The sequence below is a fragment of the Rhodnius prolixus genome, unplaced genomic scaffold (assembly GCF_049639745.1).
Source record: "Rhodnius prolixus isolate KJV_2025 unplaced genomic scaffold, Rpr scaffold_2, whole genome shotgun sequence".
NCBI classification, from domain to species: Eukaryota; Metazoa; Arthropoda; class Insecta; order Hemiptera; family Reduviidae; genus Rhodnius; species Rhodnius prolixus.
In genome coordinates, this window is record NW_027411592.1 from 11,555,693 (window position 1) to 11,574,798 (window position 19,106).

The 19,106-nt window shown below is 31.7% G+C and overlaps 1 protein-coding gene across 4 annotated transcripts in view; it reads right to left on the reverse strand.

The window, feature by feature from the left end:
• Positions 1 to 19,106, reverse strand: part of Dhc16F (Dynein heavy chain at 16F) — a 63,845-nt gene that overhangs the window by 24,100 nt on the left and 20,639 nt on the right. For all 4 annotated transcript variants that reach the window (XM_074120864.1, XM_074120863.1, XM_074120865.1 and 1 more), the window contains exons 29-45: positions 18,017 to 18,295; positions 17,242 to 17,380; positions 16,939 to 17,151; positions 16,643 to 16,828; positions 16,418 to 16,555; positions 15,083 to 15,331; positions 14,487 to 14,710; positions 13,943 to 14,154; positions 12,692 to 12,947; positions 12,007 to 12,199; positions 11,246 to 11,469; positions 8,783 to 9,035; positions 7,977 to 8,167; positions 6,422 to 6,594; positions 5,724 to 5,904; positions 5,061 to 5,226; positions 1,877 to 2,038 (exon numbers count right to left, since the gene is read on the reverse strand). In XM_074120864.1, the coding sequence (XP_073976965.1) occupies positions 1,877 to 2,038; positions 5,061 to 5,226; positions 5,724 to 5,904; positions 6,422 to 6,594; positions 7,977 to 8,167; positions 8,783 to 9,035; positions 11,246 to 11,469; positions 12,007 to 12,199; positions 12,692 to 12,947; positions 13,943 to 14,154; positions 14,487 to 14,710; positions 15,083 to 15,331; positions 16,418 to 16,555; positions 16,643 to 16,828; positions 16,939 to 17,151; positions 17,242 to 17,380; positions 18,017 to 18,295 (3,439 nt within the window). The remainder of the gene's footprint in view (positions 1 to 1,876; positions 2,039 to 5,060; positions 5,227 to 5,723; positions 5,905 to 6,421; positions 6,595 to 7,976; positions 8,168 to 8,782; positions 9,036 to 11,245; positions 11,470 to 12,006; positions 12,200 to 12,691; positions 12,948 to 13,942; positions 14,155 to 14,486; positions 14,711 to 15,082; positions 15,332 to 16,417; positions 16,556 to 16,642; positions 16,829 to 16,938; positions 17,152 to 17,241; positions 17,381 to 18,016; positions 18,296 to 19,106) is intronic.

Sequence of the window (19,106 nt, forward strand, 5' to 3'; positions counted from 1 at the left end):
AATAAGTATTAACTTTACAATGGGCAACAATGGCCTTAATCGCCGCCTCACTATCTAATAGATAACAATTTTCCTGTTTTAAAATCCTCTGGCACATTTAAGCAAATCTTTAGTTAATGACGTCGCAAACTTGCCGTATGCCACCCGCACATAGTAAGTTCAAGGGTATTGCTTCCTCCTTCCATCTGTACGTGTAGCCTACGACGTAATGCCCAGGCGGTAACTTGTAGAAGGTGATCCAGGATCTTTTTCTCATCTCTTAGTACTTTGATTCGTAAAGTTCTTCCGCAATTACGTTTCGGGCCATGTGACCAACCTTTATTGTAGTTGGGCGAATGCCCTTTATTTATGACCCCTTGAGTGATGATGAGTATCAGGTAAGACTTTTACTGCGGCAGAATTTCTCTATTTTTTTTCTCAACAACAAAAAGAAGTTTTATTTAAAGCAATCTTGGTCTTACCAAGAAGATCAAAATAACTTTTGTTCTGTAAACCCAAGTTTAATTTTCAATTCAACTATGTAAACTAAATTGATAGATTCAATTAAAAAATTGTCCAATTCTTCAATCTCAATTTCTGAAGTAACATGTTTTTACTTAGCACAAACAAATATTTTTTTCTTCGAAAAACCGCTGTGCTCCTAACGAATCTAATTAATAAATCCATAAACACTTGGCTATTTGGTATTTGGAAAACTTTGAAGTAAAAACCGGCTAAACTTTTGAATAAACCTACAGCATAATTAGCTCAAGAGAATGTGGCTAACCAGAATCAATAGTCACTTGGATGTACATGGAATCATTAAAAAAGAACAGGTTGGTTGTGGACTGTCCAAGTTACAAGACTTGCAAATGATGTAACTGAAGGCGATCAACCTATATGTTTGACTTGATGGACATTCAAAAGGCGTTTGATACAGTATGGCATAACCGTTAGTTTTACAAACTGATAGAGTACCATTTTTCACAACAGATCATTAAAGTACTTATCTGCTAATAAAAAATTCAAAGTAACTTGTAACTCGGCCTGCTCTTAACTACAAAATGCCACAACAGGCGTTCTTCTAGGATCTACTTTATTAGGACTAGTGTTTTTATAAATAAATTATACAATCCGTTAAGACCTAAGGACGTTCAACTGGCCTTGTACGTGGACGACATCGCTACTTATAACATTTTCTAGAGAGTAAACACAAAGTAAACTGCTTGAACAAGGCCATGTTCTGCATCGACCGGTTCTTGAGTAGGTGGAACATTAAGAAAATTGACACTCAGAGTAAAGTAATTGCCTATTTTTTCAGGCGGGCTTTACGTCCAACTACCAATTAAGTGTCGTGGACGGAGGCGACTAGCAGACATACTTTACTGTAAATTTCTTTTATTAACCTTTAAATAAAATCCAAGGCCCGAGATCGGGAATCGAACCCAGTACCGCAATGCATATTAGCTTTGCAGGTCTCGCACCGCTCGGCTACCGTGGCGCCTCATTGACACTCTTTATTAATGACTATTGATTCCTGCATTACACTGTGCATTGTCGATTTAAGTATGATATCCGAATTTTTTGTTTTTTTTCGGTAGGATAACTAGTCAGAGAAAACCTCAAGGTTGAGGTAAAAAAACCTGTAAACAAAAATAAATAAAAACATTTTGAAACGATGTCACCTAATTCACAGAAAACATCCGTATTTCGATTAAAATACGTAGACCGATTTAATTATATTCTTCTAATTATAGCATTTAATTAACCAGCCTAACCATATTCTTTCCAAGAATTCAGTTTTAATGGCAAACAATATGTTATGAATAAAAAAAAAAAAATATAATTGGGTTTATCTACTGAAACAAATGAACACAATTGACTTAAATGTACTTACTTTGACACCATTGCTAATTTTTTCAAGAGTTGCAGACACAGAATTCTTGTTTTTGTTATGCAGTGTTTCATATAACTTGAGTAAATCTAAATAACTGCTTGGAGTAACATAATAATGTCTTCGCATCTCATTAAAGAAACGAACCGTCATATCTTCCACACCCTAAAAATTTAATAGGCACTATTTTTGTATTATTAGATGAAAGCATAATTATAAATTAATAGTCTTTTCAAATTAAACTAAAAAAGAAAGTAATCTTAAACTAATCTTTAACTTAAAGAAATTAATCTTAATTATTAAAACTGTCCGGTAGGACAGTTGTATAAGGGTTGATGGTCAAAAACTGCACGAAAAAGCGTAACGTTGAAAAACACCCAACTTTGACAATTTTTTTCTCTTTTTCTATAAAAGATAAAATTCCCAAATTTTCTTTAAAATAAAGGGCAAATCCTCCTTTATGACTGTAATTTTTTGCAACAACCCAGATCTAATAGGTTTTGAGAAAAAAGTTGCTGAAAATGAGCAAAAACGGCTTTTTCAAAAATTGTTGTTGTTCTTGTTCTTGTTGTTCTTCTTCTTCTTCTTGTTGTTGTTACCTTTTTTGTAAACAACGTAGCGCCTAAACGCGTGAACCGATTTTCATGAATGAGGTGTCATTCGATTCGGAATTTTATGTAGATGTGCCTTTTGGGGGTCTCGGCCCTGTACATTGAATGGGAGAGGAGTTAGCCCCCTTTATGTAAGGCCCCCTCCAAAATTATTATTACTAATTACTCTGTAAATCTTGGCCCGATTTTGATAAAATTTGGTAGGATGATAGGGTTAGGGCTCCCCTACCTAACAATAAAGCGACGATCTGCTCTTACACTTGTTAAGGGGAAGTATAGCAATCCTTTCAAATTATCGACACGTGAACCGATTTTCATGAATGAAGTGTCATTCGAATCGAAATTTTGTACAGATTTGTACTTTAAAAGTCTCGACGCTATGCCTCATAAGGAGGGGAGTTCGCCCCACCCAAATAAGGCCCTTTCTGAAACTATTATTACCAATATTTCTACAAAGCTTAGTCCGATTTTGATAAAATTTAGCACGAAGAAGTGATTAAAGCTCCTCTATGTGGCTGTGAAGTGCCATCATGCTCTTACACCTACTAAGAGGAAGTACTGCAATCGTTAAAATTATCAATGAGTGAACCGATTTACATCAATGAATTGTCGTTCGATTCAAAATCTTTGCCTTTTAGGGAGAAGTACTGTAATCGCAGTTTATTTTTCTTGCTCCTCTTAAAAGGAAGTACTGAAATCGCAGTTTAATTTTGCTATTTACGTACAAATACCTTCCTATTTTATTCAAAACGCTTTCTCAAAAAAATGGTTATTGAGGATGGTTTGGGGACCGTAACTATAATCATTCTTTAAAAAGATCTCTCCAGTGGTAGTTACGGTTCCGATTTAACACCTTATCAGGTTATAATGATAGAATACCTTATTCCAAATTTTAAAAAATCTGTAAAGCAGACGTAACTTTGCAAATAGACAAAAAGGAAAATCTATCCAAAAGGTACAAAAATCTCCTTAACAAAAACTTACAGTTTTAAAAGTTAAGTATAAGGGTTGATTAAACGCCAAAAGGTACACAAATCAGCAGTTCCCAACATTTCATTAATACTTCATTGATATAATTTAAGTAATTTTACTGCATTAACTTTTCCTTCACATTTTTTAGAATTTATTAGATGTCACAGACCCTTATGCTGGCCAGTTCATTCATAATATTTTTTTATTATAATTATGATAAAATGAGTGATGAATTATTCTGAGTAGTCACATATACATGCATGTTAAAGTAGAAAAAAACAAAGTTAGAGTCGGCCACTTTTTAAATTTCAATCACGGAGGATTCAAAACAATATTTCAGTCTTAAATTCGTCTTACCGAAATATTCGTGAGCACAAATAACATACATTTAATAACAAGTAGATTATTCAACAATATTTACTCATTTCTCAATTGTAATTTAATTTAGTCCCCCTAATTTTACTTATGGTAAAATACTGGAATAATTAGCTGTCCTAAAAATATGCATATCTTTATTTTCTTTATTTTATATTACATATATATAACATTGTGGGAAGAACACCTAGATTGAGAATGTAATTGAAGAAAACTATATTATTTGCGATAAAGCCAGATTATTTATTACTTATTATTACAAACGTTTGACTACAACATAAAATAACAATTACTTTAATCGAAGAATGAACTTAAACCAATGATTTTTATTTAAAAATAAAAATAAATGCATAAAATTATTGATGTAAAAAAAGTTTATGAATTTTTTAGCCTCTTATTTTTTTTATATTTTTTATAACGTTTTCTTTTTCACCTGTGATTAATAGTTTGATTATTATAGATAAATAGATATTACAGTCAATCTAAGTTAAATGGTGTGCTACTTGAGTAAATATTTTGTAGACGAAAATGGCCAGCATAAGGGTCTGTGACATCTAATAAATTCTAAAAAATGTGAAGGAAAAGTTAATGCAGTAAAATTACTTAAATTATATCAATGAAGTATTAATGAAATGTTGGGAACTGCTGATTTGTGTACCTTTTGGCGTTTAATCAACCCTTATACTTAACTTTTAAAACTGTAAGTTTTTGTTAAGGAGATAGACTTATAAGTGATTCAATAACTTTCCTTTATCACTCTTTCTTATTAATGGAAAAAGGAAGAGATAGTTTATTAATTTCAGATTTGAGTTTCGGTGAAATTTAAATGGCACCGAACGACAAAAAATTATAATTGTTATAATTATCTGAATGTGATTATGAATCAAATAACGCGAAAAAAGAAAAATCGTAAGAAGTTCAAAGTTTACATCGTTTCTGGATCTCCATAGAGGACTGAAATTGATAATCAACCAAAGCTTTACTTAATCTCGTTGATTTTATCCAACTTTAAATTTTCAGTAGTGCTGTAAGAGCGAGAAGAAAAACTATTTCAAAAAATTTCTTTTCTTGAAATCATCACATGTAATTAATCAGTTGACTTCATAACTTCAATCACTGCAACTCTCTTCCACTGTATAACAGTATTGGCGCAGAGATTTGTGGTAAAGATTTATGAACAAAGCATAAATAGGTTTAAGGGCCAAAAGACAATGCTAAAACAATAATACCTTGTGAATGATGTAACAAATATTTGCCATATTTTCCACATATTTGGCGTCAACTTGTTCTGCTAATGTAGATTGGGCTACTGATACTAACGCTTCTTGTGGCCAATTTAAAAACCAATCAATTGTACAACAATTAACAATTGAAGGAAACATGCGACATCGCCTCCTAAAATAATTATTACAATCTCAAAATCTTCAAATTATCCTGTTTCACAAAATTCTGCGGGAACTTTTTGAAATAAGAATAGTTTCAAATTGACCTAATAAATAGCTTATTTGGGTTTTGTTATAAAGGTTTTTATATGGCAAGTATTGGAGTCATGGTTGGGAACGGATAAATGGGAGCTTCTCAGTTCGAGACCACTACTTCTACTTGTTATAAAAATAATAAAATTGGCTTTCTATTCCTGTTCACGGTATCTAATTGTGGAAGTTAGAACGGACTGAACAAAAATGCACGTTACAGCATTATTACATTGTTGCCATTCAGTAGACCGGTGACAATTCCGCCAATAATTGAAAGCGCAGTTATTAAGAAAATTTTGCAAGCAAGGTGCATGGAACCCAAGTAAATGAAGTTCTGTATTTTCATCTTTTTAATTGAATAATAATACTTGACAGAATGAAGTTCAAAAAGAAAATATTGGCATTTCTTTAACAAACCTGAAGGCCTCACCAATGGGGCTCATGCATAACGATAGATGCAATCTACTTCTTACATTAGAAATAAAAAACTCAAATATAGTATCTCGATTAGCATCTTTCCCTTTAGCTTTAGCTTCGCCTCTTGATTCATTAAGAACTTTTTCGCGATCATCACCTTCAAACAAGTTAGGAACCTCTCCTAAAAATAAAAAACAACCATGTGCATGTTTTCATTCACCAATCCATTTCTAGGGTAATGCGCTAAGAAAACATTTAACCAAAAAAAGGTAACTGTAAAAAAAGGACTTACAACTTCTTCTGGATAGAAAAGAAATAAACAATTTTACAACTTAAATAAAATCGATGGATAATGTAAAATATAATAAAAGAACTGAATATTATTATCAAACAAGTTTTCAAACACCGAAATTTACACAATTAAAAGCTGGGCATACACATTAGTCATTTCTTTATGAAATTAAATATTTTTAATAAGTAGAGCCTTATTTGTACTTGGCAACAACTCAGGCTTCTTAGAAAAGGCAAGTGATTCGTGTAATTGTCTACAATCGTTTTCCAACTTTTGTTTTAACTTCTTTTTGTACCCAATTACTAACTTATACATATAAAACAAATAATTGACATTACACATTTCAAATTTCTGGGTAATTAATTATTAAAAAGATTAAAAAATTATATAATTTAAGAACTTTTACCCGAATTTAATATGTTGTTTATGTCTTCAAGAAATTCTTCTTGAACGATTTGTGTATCAGTGAATAAGAAAACCATGTCTTCATTTTTAACTCCAGCCTTATAAAATACGAGCCGAAGATCATCATGGAAAGAGTTGTAATCATAATTTTTGGTCAATTCGATTTGAAAGCAACTGAAAGAAATACTTAATGTTATGCAAATTAAGTCCAGATTTGTTAAGTGTCCTAATAAGTTACAGCATAGAACCCTCTTCCTGTACTATCAATAAGTTCTGAGCTAGTCTTTGTTTCTTGGGACAATTAGAAAACCAATCAATTAATAATTTCAATTAAATGAGTCTACCTGCTACTTCATAAAAGTATATTTGTGGACAGTTTTACCATCTCACGGAGGATATTATTATTTTGAAAAAGCGAAAATATTTACAAATGTTTCCATTACATCTGTGACTGAGAGTGTATGCAAGAGCAACGTACGGAGCTTGGGCTTCATTTCAGAGAAAAATTCGCTCGTTAAACTCACTCGTCGCTGATACTATCAATTTGTTAAAGAAAAAACAGCCCCAGGCTCATCGTAGTTTCGAAAATCCACCTACCTATCTTCTGAAATATAACGATATGATGCCAATTTCTCAGATTTCTCTTTTTGCCATCAATGCCACAATGAGCCTTCAGCCAAGCAACTTACAATCGAAAACCTGAAGATTTCTCAGAGAAATAAATTTGTCTCCAATTTTCTCAACCAGCTATGAATGAATGGATAGATTACTGATTGAAACAATAAATACGCGATTTGTAAGTACTTTGTTAGACCTAAATTTTTTTCAGTTAGATGAAAACCTGTTTAGAGGTTTAGCAATCACCAAACTTTGCTTGTTACGTCACTTTAATGTTAATCGCAAGTTTTTTAAAGATGGATATAAGACGTTTCCTGGAAATTTTTTAATGAGAAGAAAATTAGAACTAACTTGCCAGAGCATAAGCTGCAGAGCACGGAATAATTGTAAAAATCACCTGATTCATTTTGCAATCGCAAAAGTTTTTGACTTCAAATTTTCTATCTAAGCTCTCAAATCTACCTGGAGTTGCTCTATAATAACTAGATGGATCATACCATAGTAAATTATATCATTGCCTTTATACTCAATCCCATAGCCTTTAGCCACTAGTTAATTAATTCAAGAATACCAGGCAGAGGTTCTGACATAATCTAGATTCTTCTTCCTGGTAAAATTCTAATAAACATCGTGAAATTCGAAAAGAGAAAATCATGAGAATTTATACACCAGATTTTTTAATCTTTAATTAATTGTTAATCATGTTAATTGTAAATATTACACTTTCATTTGAAATTGTTCCATATTTTTGCGTAACTAGTCTTCATATTTGGCAAAAATTTCATTATGAAGAAAACATTATTAGTGTATGAATGTAAGAGTAAATCCAAGCAACACGGAGACGAAAACATGATTTACGGATTTTAAACTGTATCTACATAGATGTTACAGTGAAAAAACTGGACTAAAGAAAATTATTTAAAAATAAAATCAATTACTTGCATTCGTTGATGTGAGATCCAAGTCTTGTTAGGGACTGTTTACCCATTCCGCCTACGCCAACCAATAAAGCGTTACCTCTCTCAGCGCGTAATATGCGCGCTATGCGGCATACATGTTCAACGGCATCCATAAAGAAAATTAATTTCATATCTTTTCCACGTACTAAATTGTAGTCTAACAGAGCATCCTTAAAATCAATTATATTTTTCAAAAAAGTTTAAAATAATTGAGATGTGTCTTCCTAATTTTTATTTATGGTGATTCATAAATTTTCTGAAAAAACCTTTTGAAGTTTACAGTTTTTTTACAGAACAGAGTTAATCTTTCTCTCGTAAACTTCTTTACATGGTAAAAACTTAATGTATGGCGTGCTAATCTAAATAATAGCTAGACAGAGGTTTCTCCAGGAGAAAACCTTATAGCTTAAGCTGATGTTAGCTTCTGCTACATCTTCCAACTTTTTTCATGGTGCTTAGTGGTTAGCTATTTCATGATAGCTGGTTACCAATTCAAACACATGCTAATGCTCAAATAATTTTATATCATTTCTGTGGAATTTAAAGTTTCAGCATACCAAATGAATTCCTTGAAAGATAAAGCATTACTAAAAAACAATGTCAACTAAATGTAGGCATTGAAGATTAGATGATGATACTAAACTCTTACTGCAGTAATATAGATTACTGGACATGAAATTCCAATTTTGATTTAAGCATCATAATCAAAAATTATATTGGATTTATGATTCAAAAGAAGAATAATTGATTTAACATTTCTATTTTGTAGTAAATTAAACCCTTACCTGAAGAACATTCTTTAATTTCGACAAATCAGTTATTTCTTCATAAATCTTTTCTTCTTTTGGTGCATTAGTCATGAAATCGCCAAAAAGAAGTACTGGTGGGTTGGTGATTGGTCCTTCTTCAGGAAGCTCCATAATATAAGACCCAAAATGTTCGTTACAAATAGCGCTAAGTTTTCGTAAAAAGTAACTCTTATCGTCTACATCCACCAAACGGTCATGGAAAACTCTCATGCATTCATGATAAAATAATCTGTAAAATAATTTTTTTCGTTTTGTTTTGGTTATACGCATCAAAAGATGGTTTTTGACGTTTGGATAAGACTGAAAACAAATTGAATGTTCATAAAAGTTATTTTATGTATTTTATTTTCATAAGTACTGGGGTTAGACAGGGTTGTGTCCTCAGTCCTCTTTTGTTTTCCATATTTCTAGATGATTTGTTCCCAGTGTTAGAGGGTGGAGTCCGACTAGGAACCACTAAGGTGAAGGTACTATTGTATGCTGACGATGTCGTCCTAATGGCGGATAACCCGCTTCTCTTGCAGAGAAATATAAATATTTTGGAAACATACTGTAAGCAATGGAACCTACACATTAACCTTAGTAAATCTAAGATCCTAGTTTTCCGTAGAGGTGGTCGATTGGGATCTCGTGAGTGCTGGAGATATGGGGGTCAGAAAATAGAGATCGTAAAAACCTACAATTATTTGGGAATCACACTGTCCAGTCGGCTCTCCTTCTATGAACATTTTAAGAGGAAAATCTCAGTTGCCAAACTTGGTATTAATACCACGTGGGCCAATGTGATTTCGGTGAATGATGCGCCATTGCGGGTCAAATATCAAATTTATAAGACTGTATCTCGGGCAGTAGCATGTTATGGTGCTCAAGTGTGGGGGCATGAACAATATGAATTGTTGGAGAAATTTCAAAGATACTTTCTTAAAAAGTTGTTCTCTCTTCCTGCCTGCACTCCCAACTATATGCTGCACATCGAAACTTCCCTAGATCCGGTTTTTCTCTTCACATTGAAACTTAATATAGGTTATTGTCTTAATTTGCTTGAATTACCTGACTATCGCTTGCCTAAGATAGTGGCCATGGAAGTAATTAGGCGTAAATTATCATGGTTTTCTTCGTGGATTAGTTTATCCCAATTGCATGGTGTACACTTTGACTCATCAATCCAGGATAAATCCGTATGGTCAAAGCAACTAGGCTCATTAATTACCACTTTAACACGTTTTTATAGGAAAGAATCTCTTGAGCGTGCTAAAAATTCTGATAAGTATCTATTGTATCGAGCTTTAATAGAAAACAAGGAAGATTTCGGTACTCATTGCGGGTTGAACTCAGTGACTTGTTTTAATTTATCTGATCTGAGTTTGTGGTTTAAACTCAAAGGGGGGCTCTTAAATTTAAATAGAGTCCCGTGGATGGAGAGGGATCCGGACAAGGAGTATTGCCAGGTGTGTAATCTTCGGCAGCCTGAGACTCTTTATCACTTTCTTGGGGAATGTCCAGCATTTGTTGACTCGCGAAAAAGGTTCTTCGGCTCTGATCTCATTTCTGGTAGATTTATTGTTGAATTGTTTTCCACATCAGATCGGTTATTGCTTAAATTTGCTCGTCATATTTGGGGCATAAGAAATTTAAGATTGTCAAACTAAATATCGTATGTACTCTTCACATAAGGAATGTACACTTTTTTAAGCAGTATAATTCAGAGAATTTAATAATTTTTTTTTTTCTTTCTTTCTTTCTTTTGTCTCTTTCTGTCTCTTTTTATTTTTATGTGATCTTATTCATTTCTTTTTCTATATATTTTTTATATCTGTATTTTCTTTGTTTTTTGTGTAGAAGTTTCCTAATTTATATTTTACTTATTACATTATTGTAGATATTTTAATTTTTTTTACTTAAATTTACATATTACTTTGCTTCAATTGCAAATAGTTATTTTATTTTTGTATGTATTTATGATATTGTATTTAAGACAAACTCCGGCAGACGGTCTAGCCATGCCTATTGTACTTATTTTTATATATTAGTTTTTGTATTTATTTTCTTTTGTATAAATAAAGTACTATTTAAACTAAACTAAAACTAAAAGTTATTTATATAAATACATATTTATAAAAGATTATGTTGCAGTGTGAAGTTTATAAAAACGAAGTATTCTAATACATAATATTAAATTCAATCAAGAACTTCATGATGATACACCGGGTTTCGCATATCTGATGAACACCAGAAAGAGCTCACATCTATACATAGTGTGACAACTTAGAAATGATACCTTAGAGGCGGAGCTAAGTGAAATTACACTGAAGCCAGAAGTGATATTATAGCTTAGCAAGATGCCAGGGGTATCATAATTAAGTTGTCGCACTATAATTACCATTTTCTGTTGTAGGAGATACCAAAATGGTATACCGTCCATAAATAAATTAATTTTACCTCAACATTTTCCTTGAATCTGTAGTTGTTGCTGAATTAGCTTGCAATACTCCTTGTATACATTTGCTTAGATCACGCAAGTTAAAAACATAATGGGATTTAGCTGGAGTGGGCAATAAATCTCTTGTGATACTTCCGTACAATTCTATTGCGGCTAATACCATAGATTCTCCATACACTCTAACTTGCTGAACAAAGTCAGCCAAAAAACCTCTCATTATTGCCTGAAATTTAAAAAAATATATATATAAAAAATTCTTCAAATAATTAATAAGAATAATCGGAATTTCATCATAAATAATAAATGAATAGCTTATTAAGATCTTGCGCCAAAATTATCTATGTGTTCAAGTATTCTAAAGAGTTGATAGCGCGGTGAATATGCAAACCGGATGTCGAAGACCGAGCGTGATAACCCTTACGTTTTCTATTAATATGAGCTACTTATAGCTCACTGACCGCTAATGATGAGTTTATCCACTATATCTCAGGAACGGAAAATCGCAGAAAATTCAAATTTGATATTTCGTTCAAGTGACACCATGGGAAGCGATTTTTGGTCAAAATAGGTACGCCGGAACACCGAGTACATCTCTTTACTGACATTTCTTAATTTCTTATATACAGGTAGAGTTTGTCAAAGTTTTGAAAAACATTGTGCTAATTTTACTGACCGAAAATTTAAAAGGAGTTTCTATTATGGATACAGTTTTGTCCATAAATTTAATGTAAATCTACTGATGTTGACTATTCATACTTACAGTGAATATTACTTTTAGAGTAGCATCAGTTGGTGAAGGAATTTCTAATAAAGCAAAATGTCTGACAAACCGTGGTGTAAGAGGATTCCTACCGCCTCCTGGCGGAGCACAAGCCACACTTAACACAACACTTTCAATTTGTTTCCAGATTAATGTTTTTCTGTCGAAAAATCCTTTAAAATCTAAATATTGCCTGTAACGAATAATCATCTATTTAATATTGCAAGTAATTTAATCATATTAGTCTACATAAAATTCCGAATTGAATGACAACTCATTCACGAAAATCGATTCGAGCGTTTAGGCGCTACGTTGTTTACAAAAAAGGTAACAAGAATAAGAAGAACAACCACAAGAACAAGAACATTTTATGAAAAAGCCGTTTTTGCTCATTTCCGGCAACTTTTTTCTCGAAACCTATTAGATCTGGGTTGTTGCAAAAAAATTACAGTTATAAAGGAGGATTTGCCCTATATTTAAAGAAAATTTGGGAATTTTATCTTTTATAGAAATAGAGAAAAAAATTGTCAAAGTTGGGTGTTCTTCAACGTTACGCTTTTTTCGTGCACTTTTTACGATTTAAAACTGTCACTTTTACAACTGTCATACCAGACAGTTTTAATAAATATTATTAAAGATGTAATAATATTGAAATCTGGCAAACTTTCTTAAATTTTCATATTACCTTAGTAACTCAATTGGAGGTTGGGCGCCGTAGATTTCTAATTTAGGCATATTAACATCATCGATAAATACGGCTAGTCTTTTGCCTACTGGAGCGCCCAATATTGTCTTCCTTTTCTTCTCAAGTTTAGCTTCAATCATAGCTTGCGTTCGCATTGAAGAAGTCTGAGCTGAGAAAGTTATATTTACGACTCCCCACTTTTCAGTTTGTAACAAATCATTCAGCACAGATTTGGCAACTACGGATTTTCCAACGCCTGCAAAATTGAAATACAAACAATATAATCTGTAATTTATAATCTACTGAATATTAAACAAGATTTAATTTTTTTTTGTTAAATGTGAATAATTAGCCAAATTCCTGTATCGAATAAGCCATCATCCATGTACGAGTATGATTGAAACTGTCATTAAACATATAAAACTGTCATAGTAATTCCATTTACTGAAGTATAAATTTACTTTCCACAAGTAATGATTAAAAAAAAACAAATTATTTGAAGTTCACACTCTCCACATATTATAATTGCGGTTATTTGAGATTATGGTTTAACTTAACACTAATTATCAGTGTTGGACTGACTTTTTCCATCTAATACCTCAAACCAAGGATTGACTGGGATAACTGACTGTATGTCTGCATAATAAATTGCAGGAATAATAGCAGGAAGTAAAGTTAAATATTTTACTCATGTACTGCCAATTACTCCATCGAAACGTAGGTTTCAGATTATAGGTAGAAAAAGGGAGTTCAATATTGTGATAATGCTTCTCACCCATAATCTCTAAACTAAACCTCACTTATATAAAATAAAACTTGTCAAATAGCACTGTGGGTGAACACGATGAGGAGAGAGGAGATGTTATCAATTATTTTCTTTCCTTCTACGACAGGTTTGGCTGAAGTTTAAGAATAAAAACTCATCCGAGCCGTTATTGTGTTTGTTTTTTAATAGATAAATAACATATTGGTAACCTCGAAACTGGGGAGGCTGCTTTTGAAAGGAACACACAAAAAAAAAACAGCAAGAATGTGTGTGTTCTTTCGCTGTCCAAATCACTTACCTTTGTATCATCACAATAACAAACTAACTTTCAGAGTTGTGTATGACCCTATCAGTCATTGGATTGAATTTGTTTAATTTCGTCTTACTTATATCATTTGACTGAGTTTTAATCCAGTTATTTTTGAAATAAAAAATCTTAATTATGGTTAAACTTAAGAAATATTATCTTTAAAGGACTGACTCACCTGTGACGCCAGTAAACATGACTGGATGGTTTTCTTCCAACAACATTGTCATCAAATAACCAAATCTCACTGTATCTATTGTTGGTACTTGTAAATTAAAAAATGGTATCGCCGAATCATAGACAAACGAAGGTAAAATAAGATGCCAAGGTACAAGTTTTTTCGCCAATGGATCGAAGAAACAATCCCAAAGTTGGATATTCCCATGAAGCCTGCAAATCAAAGTTATCGTAAGTTGTTTAGTGAAAGTCTATTAGAATTTCTTTTTGGAGGATAACTTAGAGTAGAGGGTGGATGTTCTATATAAATGCTGAATTAGAAATATTGGTTAGCGAATACTTTTTTAATTTCGAAATGAACACAGTATTTGAAATGACGGCTGAGTTCAGAAGTAGCACAATAAAACATGCATTTTGGGGAAACTATTTCGAAATGTTGACTCAAAAAGTAAAATTGACTCATTAATTTAATTTATGCTCAAAACTTTAAATTATTATTTTAAAAAATACCTTAATTTCTCAAATTGATACAAGTTAAAAATTACCGTGCTTCATGACAGCCTTCAAATTGTTCATGAACAAATTCTTCAAATATGGAACGATGTTGATCTAGTAAATTTCCTCCAATTGACCAAACATAAGCAAAGATAAAAGCCTGGTAAATCATCGAAGCTTGTACGGACCAATCCAAACTTGGATTATTCATCTCCTTATCACTCAATAAATTTTTCAAAATGGAGCAAAGCATGGCAGCTTTACCAATTTCAACCTTATTAACAAAAAATTATGCATAGTGCAGAATCTTCGTTTTCTAACATTATCCACACAAATTTACATAAAAACAAGGAACACTTCAATTATTTTATCAACGGTAAGAATACACTTGAAAAAAAATATCTATTTCTTGTTAATCAAATAAATAGTCTTTACTTTACTTTAAAAATGCCCTAAATAGAACTAATTTTGATAAGGAAGCCGAAAATTGATAAAAAAACAAAGAAATGATTAATAAGAAAGTCTTCAGTTTGAAACCAATTTGGTGCGTGAAGTTATTTTTTGAAATTTTGCAAATGAAAGAATAGTGCAAATTTAAAATCTTAAATGAAATTTTATTTAAAAAAATAAAATAATATAAAAATACCTGGTGAATTCCAACTTTAAGACTCTTCTTTATCAGTACAAGACCTGGTTCAATATATTTTTGAAACAAATCTATAATTAAATTGTACACGTCCAAAGTAATACGATTCTCACTTAACAAGTTTTGGGCCCAACTTTTAGCATATGGGAACCACTTTAATTCTTCAGGATCATAATAAACCATCCCACAACGGGACACAGTCGCTGGAGAGGCTTGTGCCAGGTCTTGGACTTCAAATACCATATGAACCTGCAAACATAAATTAATAATATAAGTTATATATTATTATTATACCCTGATCTGTAAAATGTAGAAATAAACACACGTACAAATTGTTTTGCGAAGAACGAATTAAAGAAACATGTTTATTTTGCAGTGATCAAAAATACTTAAAGCTTTGAAACAGCTCAAATGGATCAGATTAATAAATATTGAATAAAGCATAAGTAATAAATAAATTTCCTAACGTCTTTAATCCAAGGAAGTCAGGTTATTTATGTTTATGATCACTTCACTGAATGGATTGTTCAGTTTGATGAGATTTTTGAGAAACTTTGAAGGTCTTCAGAATCCATAACTTTCATTATTTTTTTTTTTTAGGAAACTTTGATTAAAGCACTTCTGGGTAAGGGGGTGGGTAGGCATTTTTCTGAGTGATGTGTGATCATACCTCTTAAATAATAATTCTATTAAATTCAAAAAATTAAGTGTTTTACTAATGAATTGAGTTTGAAGAAAATTACTCAAATTAAGGAATTATGGCTGTACGTTAACAATCCTTTTGTTTCATTTTTCTATGAAAATTTCATTTACGGTAGTTCTGGGGAAATGTAGCAAGTCCAGTGGTGAGAAATTTAATCACTGCACTATGCATGGGAGCTCATTGCACTAACTTTATGTGTACCATTCTTTACACAGCCTGAAGGCTGAAAAGGAATCAAACTTCGGCATTAAAAAAATATATATTGTCACATTATAGTCTAATAACAGTCTTTAACTAGTCCGGAATCATTAAGAAATAATTTGTAAATCCATTATGCAATTCTTTCTGCCAATTAATATAGTATAGATAGGTACAGTCTATTTCATTAGATATGTATTATTCAATTTTTTTTGTTTTTAATTACACTTTTTTTTTAAAAAATGTGTCTAATTTAAAGTGAAAAATTTCAGGGGAAAAATCTATATTTTCACCTTAGAAATCCTTTCTTACATTCACCAAAACAATTATAAAATTATTCCTGAATTTCCAAACAGATTTCTTTTGAGAAATTTAGAACTATTTATAATGAAATTGATTATATTAATGAATGAAAGTAGAAAATAAATCTTTACCCAGGGTGTTAGTTTGATGCGTTCCGAATTAGCAAGGCATAACATTTTATTGTCATCAAGAACTGTGTTCATATTTTCAATCCACACTGCATCCACTGGACCATCGCAAGCAATCCATTGATGGATTTCAGCTCCCACCTGAATAATCAAAGAGAAAACTATCTAAAATGTCATTTTTATTTGATAGTATTTTTAATAAATTATTATGATGATAAATTAAGTTACATTAACGGCCGTACGGACAAACATTCCTAATAGTCCATCTCTCCATTCCATTGTCATTAAGTTTACTTCTCCATACAATTCACCCATGGTCACAGATTTAGGGTTTAGAGTATATATTTTGACAGGTCTATAATAAGCGTTAGGAACTTTGTCATCAAACAATTTTTTTAATGTACCTTGTAGAACCTAAAAATTTTAAAACTTTTTTTAATAGTAACTATTAATCAATAAAATAATGTTTTTAATCATTCATCAAAAAATACAGGTAAGACTGTTTTTTTATCAAATTTCTTTACATTTAAAACAGTAGTTTTCCCACTTCCGGTGGGCCCAACATTCATTATACCATGCCGTACTTCCATGGTCTCAAAGAGTTGTATAGTTTTCACATAAGTAGATTTTTCTGGTTGTAATGCCATTGAAGCGACTACACTTTCTATGGCAGATTGAAATAAGCCATAATCATGTTCTGGGATAACTACATTCGGAAAAAGATCACCTATTATACTCTATAAAAATAAAACAAAACAAAAAATTATAAAATAAAATGAACTTGTACAAAATGAAATATTATTATCAGTTTAAAATGTTCACATTACTTGAAATAAAGAAACATCATCTGCCAGAAATTTTGGCAAATTAGAATCCCTCAAAGCTCTTATTAGCACTATATCTTCGACAATATTTGGATTGGATCTTTTCAGAGAACCTGCCATTACCAATACGCTTTTTACAGCCCTATAAATATCAATTAATTAGAGCAATACATATGCTTTATAAAATATTTTAAGGAAATATTTTGCATCACAGTGTTCTAAATTAATCATTTATCAGTGTGACTCTCTCTTTCACTCTCTCTCTCTCTCTCACACACACACACACACACACACACACACAGAGAAATTGTTCAAATCGAAATAATAATTCTAGACACCACTAATAGACCAGTTCAGAAGGTAGCGTTAAAATGTCTCGTTTAAAAGAGTATTTTTTCTTTAGTTTACGTGAAATTTTCGAAAAATATACATATTTACTCTGCCATAGATAAGATTATATTCTACATTTCCAACTTTCTGCTAACAAAACTTCTCTTCCCAAATCTCTGGGGAGCTACAATCGTCAAGGAGCTTCAGTGATGTTTAGATACAATCGGCAGTACACAACTATAAGTTGAGCAGCTTAAGTTGTTTTCAAACAATCTTTGTTAGTTACTTATAATAATTTTTGTGTTCTCCTAACAGTGTTCTCTTGTTAAAAACAGCAATAACCATCACCGGACAGTGAGCTTTTCTCTCCTAAGAGAAAACTTACCATCTATTTAAAAAAATACGAAAAAAAAGTGCTTTAAAAAAATTAGAAATCATAATTAATTACCTCATTCCAAAATCATAATGATCTTGTTGCGACAATTGTTCACTACACAATTTATATAGATTAACCATTTTTTGTGATAAACTTTTTGATTCTACAAATCCCTCAGAATAAAGAATAACTTCCGCAATTAAACCATAATCTGGTACCATCATGGCCATAGGTCGGAATACAGATTTTAAATTATCTGGCAATTCAGTTCTTCCAGCATAGCCGGGATTCATCGTAATAAATGTCGCACATTGAGGATTTAAACTTATATCCCTTCCTTCAAAAAAAAATCTGTAAAATTATGTATAGATAAGAACATCAAATTTTGTAAATGTTAAAGAGATTAAAAGGTTTCCGAATTCTATTATTTTTATAGTTATAGTCAAATTATAATCAATTATTTTTAAGGAATTAGGTTTAGATTTTATTATTTCCTTTGATCAAACTGATTCTTCGTCTTCTTAAATGACGATTTTATTCTGGTAATGTGGAAGGTTTGGGCTTTTAGCTGTCCTACTTTCTCTAGTCAGCTTGATAAACTTTTTCAACAAAAAGTATAGCAGAAATCTCTATGTCAAGAAGTCCTACGAAACTGTTCCGTTTAATAACCTAATACCAACCTATGACAAGGCGAGATCAGAATTACCTTGAGAGAATTAGTTTGAGCCAATTATGAATAATGATTTTGTCCACATTGTTTTCTTTAAGGCGTCATTTTTATTACAATAAATAAAATCTAAGGGCTAAACCGGGAATCGAACCCAGTTCCAAAGCATACATTGTTATATACTAATGTATTAGTACTAATATAAACATACTTTGTTGATGTCCTACACAGTTTTATGAAGAGTTACTAAATGTAATGTTACTAAATTATATTGCTGAAAAATTGCTCAATCAGAGTACCACTTTACCGAACGGATTTTTTTATCACAGTGGACCAATATTTGTAAATAATGCGCTATATGGATTCTGAGTAAGGACGGGTAGATTGCAGTTTTACAAACTGGATATACATATACATCGTTCGTAGCAAATAAGTTTAAAATTTGGTGTAAGTAAAAATGTACAGGTTTGAAGACCGGTAATCTAGTAAGTTGTG